Here is a 17,153-nt window from a genome sequence, read left to right as displayed (position 1 = left end):
AGTGCTTAACAACCCTTTCTGTAAAGAAGTTTTTCCTGATATCCAACCTAAACTTACCCTGGCACAACTTGAGGCCATTTCCCCTCGTCCTGTCACCTGTCACCAGTGAGAAGAGACCAACCCCGCTCTCACTGTAAGCACCTTTCAGATATTGGAAGAGAGCAATAAGGTCTCCCCTCAGCCTCCTTTTCCCCAGACTGAACAGCCCCAGTTCCTTCAGTCGCTCCTCATAGGGCGTATTCTCCAAGCCCTTCACATAGAACGGCTTGGGTTGGAAGAGATCTCAAAGCCCATCCAGTCCCAACCCAACCACCTGCAATGGGCAGGGCTGCTCAGCCAGCTCAGGCTGCCCAGGGCCCATCCAACGTGGCCTTGAGCACTTCTGGGGATGGGGCACCCACAGCTCCTGTGGGCAGCTGTGCCAGCGCCTCACCTCCCTCTGAGTAAAGAATTTCTTACTAACGCCTAAGCTAAATCTCCCCTCGTTTAGCTTAAAGCTGTTGAATGCAGTGTAACTGAAGTAGCTAATTTTGCACCAGGGGAAACAAACATTTTAAATAATTACTTGCTATCATCTTCAGTGGTAGTTTTGGCCTGTTCTCTGATGGACAGCTCAATGTGGTTTCAGAACAGATTCAGATCCTTACCATGGAGTTTAAAGTCTATTTGGACAAATCCAGTTAAGTTGTGGGTGTCAGGAGTGCAGAAGGCTGTGTCTGAGTTTTTGGCTTTATAGAGGATGGTTCCCAAAAACCTCTTGGAGGCTGCTACAAAGTTTTGCACTCATGATCTCAGACACAGGGAGATAGCACAGTCTCAGAACCATTTTTCATGTTCACTCAGGTGAGCTGGATTTGTGTAAAGATATTAGCCACTCAATCATGAGCTCGTATCTCAGACACTTGTCCTGCAGGCAGGCTGCTCTCTTGGAAGAGGGGGCATTTTCTTTAAAGGTCATAGCAAATGATATCTCAGCATGGTGGTATGGATGAATGCCATTGGAAATGTTGCTGGATCTGCAGAATTTAGGTATTCAGTCATTCTGTGATTCTGTGATAATCGATTATGATTATTTTACATATACAGTCACAATAGATTTAGTGATATATAACTGTATAAATATTTCTCATCACATTTTAGACATATCCTGTCTATGTCCTGTCTGTATTTCATATTTATGGTACAAACAGAGTTTTAAACGTGTTGTGCAACTTTACAAGCACCGTGTGTTGTCACACCAGGGGTGATGGTTGTGTAGTGAAAGACCTGGTGAACTCCATTGTCTGGGGACAAAAGAGTATATGAGTCTGCAGTTGGTTCTGAAAACAGGCTTGAATGAACAGTATTTTATAAAAGCTAATCATTATTCATTAAAATTTTAAAAGATCACATGCTTATATAGGTTTTCATTTCCTTATATTCTAGTTTAACTCAAAATCAGTATCATTAGTGAAACTGAATAATCTGCTGTTAGGTGACAATGTGTATTTTGAGTATCTGAATTTACATATCAGGGCTACAACTGCAATGCATATTTTTTCCCAGGTTGTTTCTTTACAAATGGTATATGCCCCATTTGTCTAAACCCTACCTCTGTGATTACAAAATAACCAGGTTACATAAAAATAACTAAATTATATATTTGCATACAATACTGCTGTGGCAGTGTTACACATACAATGGCTCTGTGGAAGCCATTTGAGGCTGTGCAATTCTTATGGGTTTTTTCATTGAAATGGCTTGTTATTTCACCAGCAGTACTGCAGAGTCCTTCCAGGCTTTTGCTTGAAAACATTTTTTTCATTATTCTACTCTAATTACTGCAAATGAAGTAAACAATATTTGGTAAAATAAATAATAAAAGACAATAGAAGAAAGTACTGGTAATGCAGTTCTTCCTGCCATTAAAACCTCTGGGATTTTTGAAGTTAAGTTTCAAAGTCTTTGGGCAGAAACCAGCCTTTAGTTAAGTGTTTGAATAGCACAGTGGGACCCCAATTCATGGCTGGGCACTGACAAAATAACACTACCAAAAATAGCTGCAGGATTGGGTCCTCCAGTAGCAAAAGAGAAGTCAGGGAATGCATAATTTGAACAAATGCTTTGGCTGTTGCCAGTGGGTCCGCTGTCCCTATTGTTAGTTAAAAAGAGAATTATCCTGCCAGTTATCTGCAGTGTTGCCTATCCATTTGCACGCCACTGTCTTCATTCTTTATTACCTTTCTAAATTGAGTTAAACATCAGTGTTCTATGGAAGACCATAGCTAGCATTCAGGGAGGCACAAGATATGACTCCACCATATGATACCTCGGTGGTGGATCTGGCCTGAGACGCTGCTGCTGCTGCCTGCAGCCATTCTGCCCGCTTACTGCCAGGGTTGCTGGGGCTCTGCTGGAGCAATAAAGCAGATCAGTGACATGAATTGGTTTAACACAAGTATTGCTCTTTCGTCTTATTTGCCACAGGGACATATTTCATAGTCCCATTGTCCTGTGCAGCAAGCTTGGCCCAGCACAAGGGTAGTGGTGCTGGCTGGAAGGAGAAGTTGGAAGCCCATGGTTGTCTCCACATGATTCATCACATGCAGTTGCGCTCCCAGAACTGTGTATGTGCAGAAAGCAGAGCCATGATCTTCCTTTCACAGATGGAAAGAGAAAACTTGCTTTCCAGGAGAGAAGTGCAAAACCACCAGATCGCTTTTTTATGTAACCAATTCAGAAGTTTTAGCTTTTTATTAGAGATATCACAGGTTATTTTTGGTTAAATTCTTCAGAATTTGAATCAAAAGTAGAAAGCTTTTTTATTTGTTACTTTTTCCAAATATCTAAATATCCAGTATATCTGCAAGGAAAATCCTAGATGGATGGATTTCCTTAGCTTCCAACTGATGGTCAAGGTGGGTTTATTGCATTGGATTTAGAACTGCTCACTGGAGTGGCCTGGTCAGTGTAAGAACTGAACCAAATATATGTGCAACACAGAAACGCCTTTGAACGCTATCAGAAGATGTAATTTCCCTACATGCTGGTCCCACTTAGACATGGAAAGAATTTCTAACTCAGAGTATGGGCCAAGAGGCTGAAGACAAAAGTTCTTGCTGATGGGCTGTGCTCCAGTGATCACAGACACGTATCCAGGATGCTGTTAGGGCCGCAGATAGAGCCGTCTCATGGGAGCCTCCAACCAGAGAAAGCTGGAAAAGCTGCGAGGCCTGAGCTGTAGCAGCATGTTGTAGTTACGCCCTACCGAGGTGAGATCATATTCCTCTGTAATCTCGGAACCGAAAGCAGCAGCTAAATGGCAGTGTCATTAGGAAATTGGTATGTAACATGTTTGCAGCTCTCTCAGATCCCAGTGCTCACACCCTCTGGACCGGAGTCCAGACTCCTGAATTCTTTCAGAGAACGCAGGGATGAGCGCTGCATACAAACTCCTTGAAGGGCGGATTGGAGGTGACAGTAAGCAGCCTAAAAAATGTCTTGGCGAAGGACATTCTGCCTGTGTTTATTTCTGGGCAGGCTGCGATAGTGGCCGGGGTGTAAAACAAATATGACAGCACAGATACCTGAGCAAGTTGCTGAGGGGTAATTGGAAGATCGAGTGCGAACGCTGAATGTGTTGCCTGCTCTCATTCAGTGACAGGCGCTAAGCTGCCTTACATTCACCACAGGGTAAGGGCACGCACATGGACAGTTATAGCAGAGCATCTGTTCTGCTGTAAATCCAGACCCCAGTTACCTCGCAGTAATGTGTTCACGGAGCCATACCCTTAATTATCCTAAATAGACAAATGCATGATGCAAACTGAAGATTTCAGACATATGGACATGCCAGAAGTTTAGAATCTCTAGTGGGTGAGGTTTTAGAAATGTCTTCAGGGGTTACCAGAACTTGTTGCAGCCCCAGATCTGCTTTTGAATATGTCAGCACTTGTTTAGGATAAATATTAAATGACTTGTAGAAATCATCAGAGAAAATATTCACAAGTAACTTAGAAATCAAAGTATTTTTGACTTCTAAATGAGACTTTGGTGTGCAAATCATCTGGGGTTTGGGGTTTTTTTTGGGAAAATCTTGTCCATAGTCTTTCTAGCCAAAATTTCTTTCATGCTCCAATGGCAGAAATTCTTCCTTCCTTCCTTCCTTGAAGCAAAAATGTAATTAGGATCTGTATATTTCTGGCACTGGAAGAAAAATACCACATCCCATTACATATTTTCCCCTGACTTTTGAAGCACGGAAGTTTGTCTGTGCATGAATAGTGATAAAGTGCTTGGCCTGAGATAAAATGGTGCGACTTCTCCAGTTGCAAATTCCTACCAACCTAATTGCCTACCATAGCTAAAATATGAAAGGTGTTTAATAATAAACAAGGCATTGTTTTTGTTTACTCTTGTTTTACATGCCTGTGTGAATTCCTTGATATCGATTTGTTCGCATATTGCAAATAGAAATGAAAAACAAATCAGCAGCAAATCGAAACTCTTTGGCAGCATGGGCACAATACAATATCCAGCTACAAAATTGTACCAATAGTGCTGAGCAAATAATTTCTCTAAAAATCTTCAGTACTTTGTAGATTGTTTGCAGGAAGCATCTCATTATCTCAGCTATGTGTAGAAATTTCTAAGAAGATTATTTAGTGTGTAATTTCCTTGTTGAATTCCAATATCCAAGGCCTCAAAGGAATGTAGGGCTCTTGTCCTCCACTGGAATCTATATCATTCTTGATTTCAGTAGAAATGTAAGCATTAAACATGCTAATCCTGAACATTGTGGTGCCTACATTTCACATGCTAATTGGAATTTGTTACAATCAAATTAAGCATTACATTGCAGTTCCTGTCAGTTCTTGTTTGCCATTTAATTGCTGGGTACCTGCTCTGCATTAGTCATTTAGCTTGTCTGGATAATCAGTGGAGAGAGGACCTTCCGAAGAATCGTTTATCCAATATGACAAGTGAGTAGGGTGGATAACTCTTCCAAGCACCGTCTTTCCCCCCTGCTCATCAAAGAAGCCTCGATAATTAACTCAGACTGGTCGCCTGTCTGGGATGGGAGTAATGAGTTTGTTCAAACACCAGGTGAGCTTCAGAGATGAGTGCAGAGAGAGTTCCTTCCCATAGCCATATCCTACTGCTCTCTCATCTACATCCAGTCTTGCAGTATGCAATGTGGAGATACCCAGTCAGCTTTACCTAAAGCAGCTCAACTGAGTCATCATCTCAGAAGTCCACGCAGCCACATTTATTTCCATCTCTATCCTTAAAGACAGGCCCCAGGAAAGAAGGAGACAGGCTGTATCTTCTCTTGATGCTGTTCTTCTTTGTGCAGAACAATTATGTATTTACTTAGCTGAACAGCTCAGGGAAGCCTTATGGATTGTAATGTGGCAGGCAAGGCCTTCATCTTAACATTGAGCCCAAGCCTCTGCCCTGCTGCGTGTTTCACTGTCTTGCATCCATCCATACCTTAGTAAGTGCCGGCAAAGAATCAGAAGGATGAATGAAAATATTTTTCCCAATATGACATTTAGCCCCAAATCCTTCTGTTTGAAGTGTGGAGATGCCCTTCTGTCTGACTTTTAAAGGTCAATTTCTACCTGGTATTGAATTATTTTCTGCCACTCAGTCCATTGGTCCTTTCCTTGATTTATACTGGGTATGTCCACAGTGGAGCTCATGAGAACACTTTCCAGTCCCAAGTGCTGGTGAGTGATGGCAGCATGGGAGGGTGTCACCTGCGAGTGTGCTGACTTCCCAGGAATGAGCTTCCCTTGGAGGTAAAGATGGGTTTGCAGGCATGGCCCACTTGCCATACTGTACAGACATCATAGTGCTTATTTTGGAAGGAGGGGAACAGGACACAGTCTGAATAACATGAGATGGCAGCAACCAACAGTAGCAGTCAGCCCCACAGAACACGGCAAAGCCACCAGTCTGAAACCATTTAGATGTATTTATGTGTATTTTCAGAACATGTTTGTGCATAATTGTGCATGTTTGTGCACACTGGAACAGGCTGCCCAGGGAGGTGGTGGAGTCTCCTTCTCTGGAGATGTTCAAGACCTGCCTGGATGCCTACCTGTGCGACCTGCTGTAGGGAACCTGCTTTGGCAGGGGGGTTGGACTCGATGATCTCTGGAGGTCCCTTCCAACCCCTACAATTCTGTGATTCTGTGATTCTGTGATAATGCAGAAGGAGACAGAAAATCATGTGAGTGTTTTGGATAGCCTGCAAACTAAAATAATAGGAAAGGGGCAAAGCAGAGTAAAGCAGATTTTACAACTGATCAATCAGTTCCTGTGTGGATCTGATTATTACATCTCAAGAACATCAACTGTTGAACTTCATTCTTATTGCTGGCTAGGTATTCTTTGTTCCATACCTGACACATCTTCATAGAGTCTTACTTGGTTGGCTCTGTGATCAATACGGCCCACATAATTTCAGGCCTTAGTCTTCATGCCTAGCTTAAGAACCTCTTTGATACAGTCAGTCCATCTTTCATTTATCAGGCTCTTCTGCAAGGGCAGACTGGTATCTGGGTTCTCTGGTGGCTGTACACTAAGACATGGTCTTAATCATCACCCAGGGAACTCTTTAGAAGTGGTAACTTGTTTTGATCTCTGTAGCTCATTTGCAGCCACCCAGAAAGGGACATGAGCTGGGTTTGCAGAGCACTCAGCTGCCCGCTCTGTCATGGCATCAGGGACGGAAGGGGACCTCTGTCTAGGTCCCCTGCTGCAGCACCTCTTGGAGTTTGGCCTTGCAGCTATAAAATTAGTCCAGAAGCCTTTTACTTAGTTTAATTTTAAGAAACAATAGTTGCACATGCACCATGCTGATTTTTCTGGTGTTGCAGAGGCCTAAGAAGAGTTTCTCAGTCTGGTCACAGCCAAGCTGATGAGAATGACATGGTGACTGCTTGCTTCCCAGGCTTCCAAGCTGTGCTGACTTGTAAAATGACAGGTCAGCAGATTTTCCTGTCAGGTGGGCAATCAGCAAGAGTCAATTTTCTATAAAAATCACACTTCAGAGCAGATTAGAAGAAGGCATCACGTAAAACCATGTTGAGGAGTCTGTACAGATGGTCAAAACCAAACTTCCTTTGGCATGCTTAGGGTCCTGCTTGTACCCCTCCTCGGAGTTCCAGCTTCCAGACCCAGCTATGTATTCCAGCAGTCTTCTCAAACCCTCTCTCTCTGTAGTTTTTTCACCCAACTCAGGAGCTCCAAAAGCCCAGAGCTCGAGTCAGAGCCAGAAGCCAGACAGATGCTAGCTGCGTAGTCTGGAACTCTTTGTGCCTAACTGGGAACTGTAAAATAAGGCAATGTCTTCTCACAGAGTATTTGGAACTGAGGCACTTTGTGAAATGATTGGACAGTGTGTCTAGAAGAGCCCATGAGGATTGCGATAATTATTTTCCAGATTAAGGTTGACTGTTGTTCATTAAGTGAGGTGGTGGGCCACATACTGAAGCAGAAGGGGAAAATTAAGTGACAAATGGCGTAAAAGCCTTCTTCTGTTCTTTCCCTCTGCTACATGCCAGAAGAGTGGGGAAGACATAGTGATAATGCTGTGATAATATGGGAGAAGGGTATATTGAAATTTGTTCCTCCAAAGAGGTAAATAAAGGTGCTTGTTCAATGTCTTGGGGGAGAAGCTGATTTTGTAGGCTTCATGATCTATGTTTTTGTTTTGTAGTAAATGTGTGCACACACATGCAATCATTTAAGTGGTTTGAGTAGGTGTAATTTTCATTCTCACTTGGTTAATCACTTCACAGAATGAGAACTGAGTTAAAACTTTCATTGCAGGGAACCTCACAGTGAATATCTCCCCCAGGGAGGGTAGTTTGTTCCACCTATTAATCCTGCGTCAGCTCTGCATAGGCAGTGAGGGAGCTGTAGCTCCAGTTTCCAAACTCTTTTGCTATAATACTTTGACTTTCCTAGCGAAGTCCTTGTTTTCCTCTGATTATGTTCTTAATGCATATTTTGCTGAAGGATCCTCGGGTAAGTAATATAGTGATATAATGGGCAGAACTATTTTCCAAAAGACACAGCACCATTTTGAGTGGGATAGGTTTGAAAACATCCTGTAGAAGCCACAGAACAAAAGCAAGGGCAGGTTCCAGGTAGGGATCAGAGCAGAGATACCACTTCAGGCTGTTTTTTAAGTTCACTCAGTTTGCGCATTTCCCAGTGCTTTGTATTAAAACTCAGTCTCAAGACAAAAGCAATGGATATGCAAAGGCTCAAGATGTAGTGCAAATGGCTATTCAGAACCAACTTATGGAAGACTATTTATCCTTGACAACCTTTTTCACTTCCTGCAGAGCACCCACGAGGACTTGTGAGATCAAGAACTGATTAGAGGCAGGCAGGGAAAGACATGCATAAGAGGGAGTGAAGATGGCAATCTCAGGTGCACTTCAAGTCTCAAACAGCACCAGCTGAAACTTTCAGCCTGCTTAGCATCATGTTCTTTTAAATCTTTCTGTTTGCTATAACTTGAGTCTCTAGAGAAGGATGCTGGTGGACAGCCAGTTCACTGCTCACGTTGATGAGTAAGTTAGCAGTATATCAGAAGAATTCTTTGAAAAAAGTTACAAACGCTAAGGAAGTGGTTGCATGCAATTTTCAAAATATTTTAGCTGCTTGTTAGTTCAAGGAAATCATGTTCTATTGAATGCAAAAGCACATCTCTTTTTTCTTTGTATGTTTGCAGCAGCAGGTAGGTGGTGAAATGTATGAAGCATCCTGAGTAGGGATGAATGAGCCGCTTTGAACGAAGAAAGTCTCTCCCAGGATTTTGCCAGCCTTTTGAACTTGACTTTTAACTTGCTTTGGGAATTGTCACATTTTATTTAGGCTTAGACATGAAAAGGGCATACATCTTGGGGGATAGTTTTTCCTTCTGAGGATTCAAGATAAACACTGGAAAATCAAGCTTAGTAGATGCTAAAATGCTTTTAGAATATTTTTCAAAACAAAGATGGAATGGTAGCTCAAGCCCATCAGAGAGCTCATCATGTCCATCATGAACTCAGATTTTTGAAGGAAGAGGCAAGGAACAGAAATTACTGCATAAATCATCTGCAGACAGAATCAATGTGTGTCCTCATTTTGTTTAACCTAGTAAAGTTGATGAGAGATCTGCTGTAGTAGGGAAGCTGCAATCGTGCATGACTCATGAGGAGACTTTTGGCTAATCTGACCATTTGAGGACACTGAATAGCTTAGTGAAACACATTTTGGACAACTACATTTTCAACCCATTCTGTGTGAACCAACTGCGTTTCACAGAGCAGCTGCGATAACCTCTGACTAATTGGCTTTTTGGAAGGTTACCTGCTGAGAGCATCTGCCATGACATCCATTCTCCCTGAAATGTTTCATCTCAAAATTGCCTGATACAGAGCCCTGCATCACAAGCAAGAAGTGAGGTTTCTCTTTAGTCAGAATATAGGAGAAAGGATTTGCTCGACCTTGTTGAATCTTCATCATCTGTCTTGAAGTGCTGAGCATCCTTTTCAAACCAGGGTGTCCCCAGCTGAGCTCCTCAGAGTCTCAGCATAAGACAGAATATAGGAAGAAAAATACATCGGCATAAAGTGGCAGTAGATATGTTTTCTCTGTCTTTTGAAGACCACCCTGAAGCCTTCCTTGAGATGAGATTTGCCAATGATCCAGAGGGCAAAGCTGCAAGTGAGCCAAGATCCCACCTTCATATGTGCAGGTAGTGGCTGATGATGGCCCTCACACTGCACTGAGCATTGCCCCGTGTTGTGCCATGCTGGTGCTGGCTGCATGCAGGCTGCATGCCAGCTGCCTCGTTACAGGCCTTGTTGGAGCTGGGACCATTCAGGGGGAGCAGTGCAGAAATACATAAATAATGCCAAGGAGTTTATTGCATGTAGAGACATCCTCTTTCAGAGGTCCCACGTGGGAATATTCAGTAGCGCATTTATGGACCGGTATTAAAAATGTATTCAGGTGGATTATGAGCACCTGGCTATGGGAGCATGCTGCCCAGAGGAAGAAAAAAGAAACCCTGAGTTCACATCTGCAGAAATAACAATTCCCTGTCGGCTGCTGTTTGCTTTAAGAGTCTGCTCCTGGAGCCGTGTAGTGGTACATCTGTGTCCCTGATCCTTTGAACCAAACCATCTTGTTTCATGGCTCAGGGGTGAAAATGAAAAATATGTCATAATGGTATCCTAAAAAAAAAGAAGTAGAACTGAAAGGAAACATCTATACTTAATTCCACATTTTTGTAGCTGTTAGAATCATCTAGCATGGATTTACTAATGAATACTAAAGGCTTGGGACTGGGATTACTGTTTGAAGCTCTAGACATTGTGCTTATAGACCCACCTTTTCTGTCTGCTCCAAAACTGAAATGTTGGTTTCCTGCTTGGCAAGAAAATTCAAAAATCAAAAGCAAGAAGAGACTTCCTCCCTTTTCGATCTTTGTATTTTTCTACCATAATGACAGTGCATTTTACAAACAACATTAAGTAACCTTCAAGACTGTGTCAGCTACCAGGTTTTAGTAATGAGGGGAAAGTCAGGCAAGCCAGACCAACACATGGCTAGTCAGGAATCAAAACAAAATTGTCTGATCAAGAATCACCCGCATCCCTGTTTTCCTTCTAAACCGCTGGGTGTTGTGTTCAGCCCATTGATTAATGGCTTAGCACCATTTTAATAGAAGCAGAGAGGCAGTGTCATTGGCAGCCCAGCAGCTTGCTGTCTTCCTCCAGCCCTGAGGCTTGTCTGGCTGCCCTACAACACAGGACTGGGGCTGGGAGCTGGAAGCTGGGTGCAGTGGGCTGCAGGACACCAGCTAGGACAGGCAGACCCTCAGGTAACCTTTGAGCTCTGGCACTGTTGACTTTGCTTATCGGGGTTAGGTAATAAGGATGTGCAACAATAGCTGCTTTTACCTAGAGAACAAAAGTGCAGAGATTCCTCCCACTCAGCCCAGAACAGCCAGGGAATGATTTCATGGTGAAATGAAACCAAACTCAGTGTCATCTGGCCTGGGGCACTGATTGCAGTGTGGAACCGTCCTGTTCTTGCTGCAGCTCCCCTTGACTGCATTTCCCAGCCCTTGGTAATCCTCGTTCCTCCTTCTCTTGTGGTGGTTGACCTGGATCAGTAGCTCCCCAAAGAGGTGTTTTGTTTTTGCATTAATTTCCATTAGCTCTCACACCTCAGTGCTTAGAATTCAGTGAACAATAAAGAAAAAGGGTAAATCTGGCAACCATTTCCTTTTGTCATTGTATGAAATTTTTCAAAGCTAGCATTGCTGCTACATATTAAGAAGCAAGATGCAACAAGTCCGCAGTAATCTGCAGAATATTGGAATGTCCCAAGCTACGTGAGAAGCATGAAGTGAGATACCTGAGCCTTTCTGACACATACTAGTCAATGCAGCTGAAAGCAGATTTTACCACACTGAAAGTAATAGTTGCTATAAGGATGTTGGAAATAGGTGTTTTTCCTAACAGTCTCATGTTTGAAATGTCCTGCCTTGAAATTTATTATAAAATTAATTCCAGTAGAGAAGAAATATAGCAAAGGAAATAAATAGATATTTGTTTTCTTTATCAGGATCCTCCAGTTATAAAGGTATGAAAATGAGCAATACTGCTAGGTTGAGCTGAATTAATATATATTTTAAATGAATGAAAAAGATGTTTCTTTCCTAGTTAGAAAAAAATCACAAACTCATAAATGAAGTACATCCCTGGCTTTGAAATGATTGGTGTCTTTCTGTGGCAGCTTCCTGAAAATGTCATATGAGATTACATCTGTAGGCCACTGAGTTGGTAAGCTTACAAACCCCATGCGAAAGGCAGTTGTCATTCCAAGAGCCTGCAGGCTAAGGCAGTGCTTTCAAAGACAACTGCTCACTTGTGATACCTTTCAAAAAGATCTTACTTTCCAAAAGTGCTGGGTACATGCCGTTAGAAAACCAAGATCGTTAGAGAAGTCTCCATCTGGGCATCAAAAATTATAGGTTACAAGTGGGAATAAGTGCTTCTAAAATCTTGACCTCGAAAGATAAAATTAGAAGAAACTCACTAAATCAGTGCTAACCCCTTGCTTTGCTTGCTCGAAGTTCAGAGCTGAACAGAATTACTGCTCTTCCCAAGGTCAGTGTCACTGGTGGCTTCCAGGCTCGGTTACGCTCACACTACGGTGTGATGGAGCTTGGGTATGGATCAGTCCCTGTTCTTTGTTCGTGGGTTTCTCGTGGCCCATGATTCATGTAAAACCCAGACACGTGCACAGGCCAAGGGTTCAGACAGAGTGGATGATGGGAATTCCAGCATGGGAATCTTGAGGCCAGTTTGCCCGTTTTATTTTAGTTCTGTCACTCTGCGGATAGGCGAGATATTTTTGATTGCTTGGGAGAGGTTTTTATATTTCCCCTTCCTTGCAGCACATGAGCTATTTAGCCTCAAAAAAGAGGTCTTATTTCTCCTTTGTCAAACAATCGCATCTCTGCCAACGCTGCAAAAATTCCAGTTCACCCAGAATCCAACGTTTTTGAGGTTAGGTACCTGTTTGCTTCTCTCCAAGTTTAAAACCTTCCCCCAGATTTCCCCTTCATCTTCACACCTGCTTAATATCCCCGTTGCTTCCTTTTCTGCCCCAGGGGATGCAGTCAGTTATCTGCATGTGCCAGGTGAAGGATCAAAACTTTCCTGTCAGTTCTCTCATAGAATAAACATTTGTTGGGTCCCAAACATGTGCCTTTTTCAGGCCCCTTTGGTGGGTTTGTCATGGAGCAGATGACAGCAGGTGCTGGTAGGATCATTGCACTCAAGGACCTTGAGAATAAAAGTAGTGGAAACCAAAATGAAAGCTAGCACTGTAATTGAGTGAATGTGCCTAAGTAAGGAAGAAAGTAGCTAAGAAGAGTGAGTTTTATTGTTCTTCTATTTCACAGACCATATTTACCCTGAGGAATAAGGTGTTTATAGCAAGGTCGAGACTTATCTTCTGTAAAATCTCACTCAGTGCTCTTCCAGAACCTGCAGGTTTGCATACCGCCCATTCCCCCCACTCAAGCAATCCTTCATTTCCATAGCTGCAGTGGTTTGGGGCTCCAGAGGTGAATGTAGGCAGGATGGCAGAGCCCACCAGTTGCACCCTGCAGAGCAGAGCTCTGGCCACTGCCAGCCCAGGCTTCAGTTGACATGAATACTGCCTTGGCAGCATCAGAATCAGCTTCACTAATTGGAATCTGACTCCCAAAAAACCCCACAGATTGTGTTGAGTAGTGAATACCTATTTGCCACTCTCAATTACATTTGGAATGTCATGGCAGTCAGGTGAAGTCCCTGGTGACTGGAAAAAAATCACACCCATTTTTAAGAAGGGTAGAAAGAACGACCCAGGGAACTACCAACCTAACAGCCTCCCCTCTCTGCCAGGGAAGATCATGGAACAGAACCTTCTGTAAGCTATGCTAAGGCACATGGAAGACAGGGAGGTGATACAGGACAACCAGTGTGGCTTCACCAAGGGCAAGTCCTGCCTGACCAACCTGATGATCTTCTGTGATGGCAATAACTGCATCAGTGGACATGAGGAGCGCCACCAATGTCATCTATCTGTACTTCAGTAAGGCCTTTGACTCAGTACCCCACAACATCCTTCTCTCCAAATTGGAAAGATATGGATTGGATGGGTAGACTGTTAGATGGATGAGGAGCTGATTGCAAGATCATGCCCAGACAGTGGTGATCAATGGCATGATGTCCAGATGGAGATCAGTGGCAAGTGATGTTCCACAGGGGTTAGTACTTGGACCAATGATCTTTAATATCTACATTAGTGACTTTGACAATGGGATTGAGTGCATCCTCAGCAAGTCTGTGGACGACACCAACCTGTGGAGTGCAGCTGACATGCCTGAGGGTTGCTGCCTGACAGACTTGAGCAGTGAGCCCAGGAGAACCTCACAAGATTCAACAAATCCAAGTGGAAGGTCTTGCACATGGGTCATTGCAACCCCCACTATCAGTACAAGCTGGGGAGTGTAAGAATGGAGCTGACAAATCACTGCCAAAAAAGGACTTAGGGATACTGGTGGATGGGAAGCTGGACCTGGGCCAGCAATGTGCCCATACAGCCCAGACAGCCAACCGTATCCTGGGCTGCATCAAAAGAAGCATGGCCAGCAGGGTGAGGGAGGTGATCCTGCCCCTCTGCTCTGCACTGGTGAGGTCTCACCTGGAGAACTGCATCCACATGCGAAGTCCTCAGTACAGGAGAGACATAAACCTGCTGGAGTATGTCCAGAGGAGGGCCACCAAAATGATCCAATGGACAGAACACCTGCCCTATGAATATAGGCTGAGAGAGCTGGGGCTGTTCAGCCTGGAGAAGAGAAGGCTCCAGGGAGACCTGTAGGTGGTTATGCGGTATTTAAAGGGGGGCTATAAGAAAGAAGGGGACATACTCTTAAACGGGGTCTGTTTTAAAAGGAAAAGGGGAAATGATGTCAAATTAAAAGAGAGGAAATTTAGATTTGATATAAGGAATAAGTTTCTTACGGTACGGGTAGTGAAGCACTGGAACAGGTTGCCTGGTGAGGTGGTGGACACCCCATCCCTGGAGACATTCAAGGTCAGGAAGGACTCTGGGCTCTGGGCACCCTGATCTAGCTGTAGGTGTCCTGGTTTATTGCAGGGGAGTTGGATGACCTTTAAACATCCCTTCCAAATCTAAGGATTCTGAGGTTCTACAATCTCTGAAGGTGGAGATTGCACAACCTGTAAGTTGTTCCAATGTTCAGCCACTCTCGCTGGGCACTTTTTCCGTGTATCTACCTGTAATATCTCTTACTGCATCTTGTGTCTGTTATCTCTTGTCTTTCTGCTTTGCATCTCAGAAGAGTTTGGCAGAGGAGAGAGGAAATTATAAGAAACCTCCACATAATCTTTAGTTATGTGATTGACTTACAGCTTTGTGAGGACTTTGAGGCAAGGAATAGCAGCTTCAGTGCCACAGACATTGAAGGTGCTTTACTAAAGCAGCAGCCAAGTCTTACTGTCTTGACCAGCAGAAGTGGTGAGAAAGCCTCAATCTCTACCTTGACACTTGAACTTCCAGCATTTGGCTGTTGAGGTGCCTCAGTAGTTTATGCAAGCCCAGCAAGACCCAGGCCCTCTGGGACTCAGATTGGAGGAAGAGTGAGCAGTGCTTTAAGATGAGGCAATAAAATTCAAACAGCATTTGTTAAATCAGACAAATGATTGCTGGCCTGCACTTTACGTTTATCTAAGAAATTGATTAAGCACAAAGTTTTTTGGTTGATGAGTAAAGTTGATTAAAGAAAGTGCCAGGGTCATAATGTATGTTCTAAGAGTAGTTTATCTTTACAGCAGAAATGCATTTGCTCAGCACAAACATGTAGTTGAAATACATGCTAATCCCTTTACTCTGGTCTATGCTCACTGTCTGGTTTTGGTTTTCTGTTTTGTTTCTTACAGCCCCAGCAGAGAGCTCTCCATAAACATTTCCAGCCTGTAAAGCTGCTGTCCTGCCACTTGGTATGAAAACGAACTTTCCTTCATGAAAAAACCATAATCAATGGCACTGCCAGAAGGTGACCTTGGAGGAGCGAAGACAAACTTGAAGTAAAATCAGCCCACTCAAGATGATGCATCCTGAGAAGACCTGGTTTGCTGTGGAGTAAAAACGTGGTGCATAATATCCAGTGCTAATTTGTTCAAAATGGTCATTGACAGACCTTTAGCTGGAAAATTTCTTCCAGTTTTCATCACTGTGCATAACTTTGGGTTCCCTTTAGGGGACTGCCTATGCCCTTCACTCGAAGTCCTGTTTTAGCATGGCAACTACTGGATTCTTCTATTATGTATGCAGATGGCATGATGTTTTAGGAAAAACTTACAGGAATTCTCCAATCTCCGTGGATATGTTCACATTACTACACCCCTGATAGGAATGTAGAAGTCTTGTATGTGTTAGTTTTGCAGTCTAATAGTGTTCCGTTAAACAATATCAGCACTTCATGCGTGCTTTCTGCACAGAATTAGCACAGTCCATTTATATATAACAGTCTTTTTAAATACTGAGGATACGTTTCAGTAGTTGTGCTGAGACTGCATCCAAACTGAAGTCCACTACTAGCATACCTTCACCGAGTCACAGTACACTGTGTAGATAGATTTGCACGTGGCAGAGGTGTGACTTACTTCATGGAGACTTGCAGAACAGCTGTCACAGAGGTAGCCAAGAACAGGGTTGGCTGAATGAGATGTAGGACACTGTGTCTGCTCTCCCTCCCATCCAGCAGATAGCAAAGGCTGTCATTCCTGGCACGCCAATGTGTTTTCTTACTCAGTGAGGGAAAGGAAAGGGAGAGCACCCTTCTCAGAGGGCAGTTGGACCTAGAGTTTGGTCTACACTAGAAACAGAACAAACTGGAAGAATTCAGATTCTTTATGCTGGCCACTGTTTATGTTTTGGGCAGGACTTGGGAATCACAGTCCAAACCAAATGCTCTGAAAAAGGTAATGCGTAAGACTATACTTCTAAGGAGCAAGACACTCCCTCCAATGGGGGCAGACTTCTTTGTTAACTTTTTCCACTTTCTATCCAAAAGCATATTTTGGAAGGAAATAGGAATAAGCAAACGGTTCTAATAAGCCTTTCGATATACTGTAGCAGGCTCAAGACTGTTGCATTCAATCTGAGCATTGATTTTTGTTCAGTCTCTGAATGGCTGGCTTCATCACTGGCTGTATCACAGCTGGCTGTGGTACTGTTTTTTTTTTTCCACGGGGATTTAGTGGAATTAATGTCTGTCCCTAACATCAGGACCTTCTTGACACACTCTTTGTAATGAACTGATGCCATCAACATGCTAAGGGATCTTACCTATTTGTTCCTTATTTCTTTAAAATCAAAGGTAGCTTTTGTATATTTAAAAAACTGTTATTCTCTCCAACCTAATAGGCAGGTACCATACAGTTGCTATTAGGGTGTATGCCAGACTGTGGGTGAGGTGCCATACAGGTGTGAAGATGCAGCAGTGGAGAGAAGGCACAATTACATCAAGGTAAAAGCACCTTTTTAGAGCAAATTCCTGTGTTATGATG

At 43.3% G+C, this 17,153-nt stretch overlaps 1 protein-coding gene across 1 annotated transcript in view; it reads left to right on the top strand.

The window, feature by feature from the left end:
- SAMD12 (sterile alpha motif domain containing 12) overlaps positions 1-15,742 on the top strand; it is a 170,309-nt gene extending 154,567 nt beyond the window's left edge. Inside the window, exon 5 of the mRNA XM_042869319.1 lies at positions 15,522-15,742. Coding sequence (XP_042725253.1) covers positions 15,522-15,544 — 23 coding nt within the window. The 3' untranslated portion in view covers positions 15,545-15,742. The remainder of the gene's footprint in view (positions 1-15,521) is intronic.
- Positions 15,743-17,153: the final 1,411 nt, after the last annotated feature.

The sequence above is a fragment of the Lagopus leucura genome, unplaced genomic scaffold (genome assembly GCF_019238085.1).
Source record: "Lagopus leucura isolate 7727_CA_CO unplaced genomic scaffold, USGS_WTPT01 Super-Scaffold_100002, whole genome shotgun sequence".
Classification (NCBI taxonomy): Eukaryota; Metazoa; Chordata; class Aves; order Galliformes; family Phasianidae; genus Lagopus; species Lagopus leucura.
Note: the sequence above shows the minus strand (reverse complement) of the source record. Positions and strands in the feature narration are given on the sequence as shown.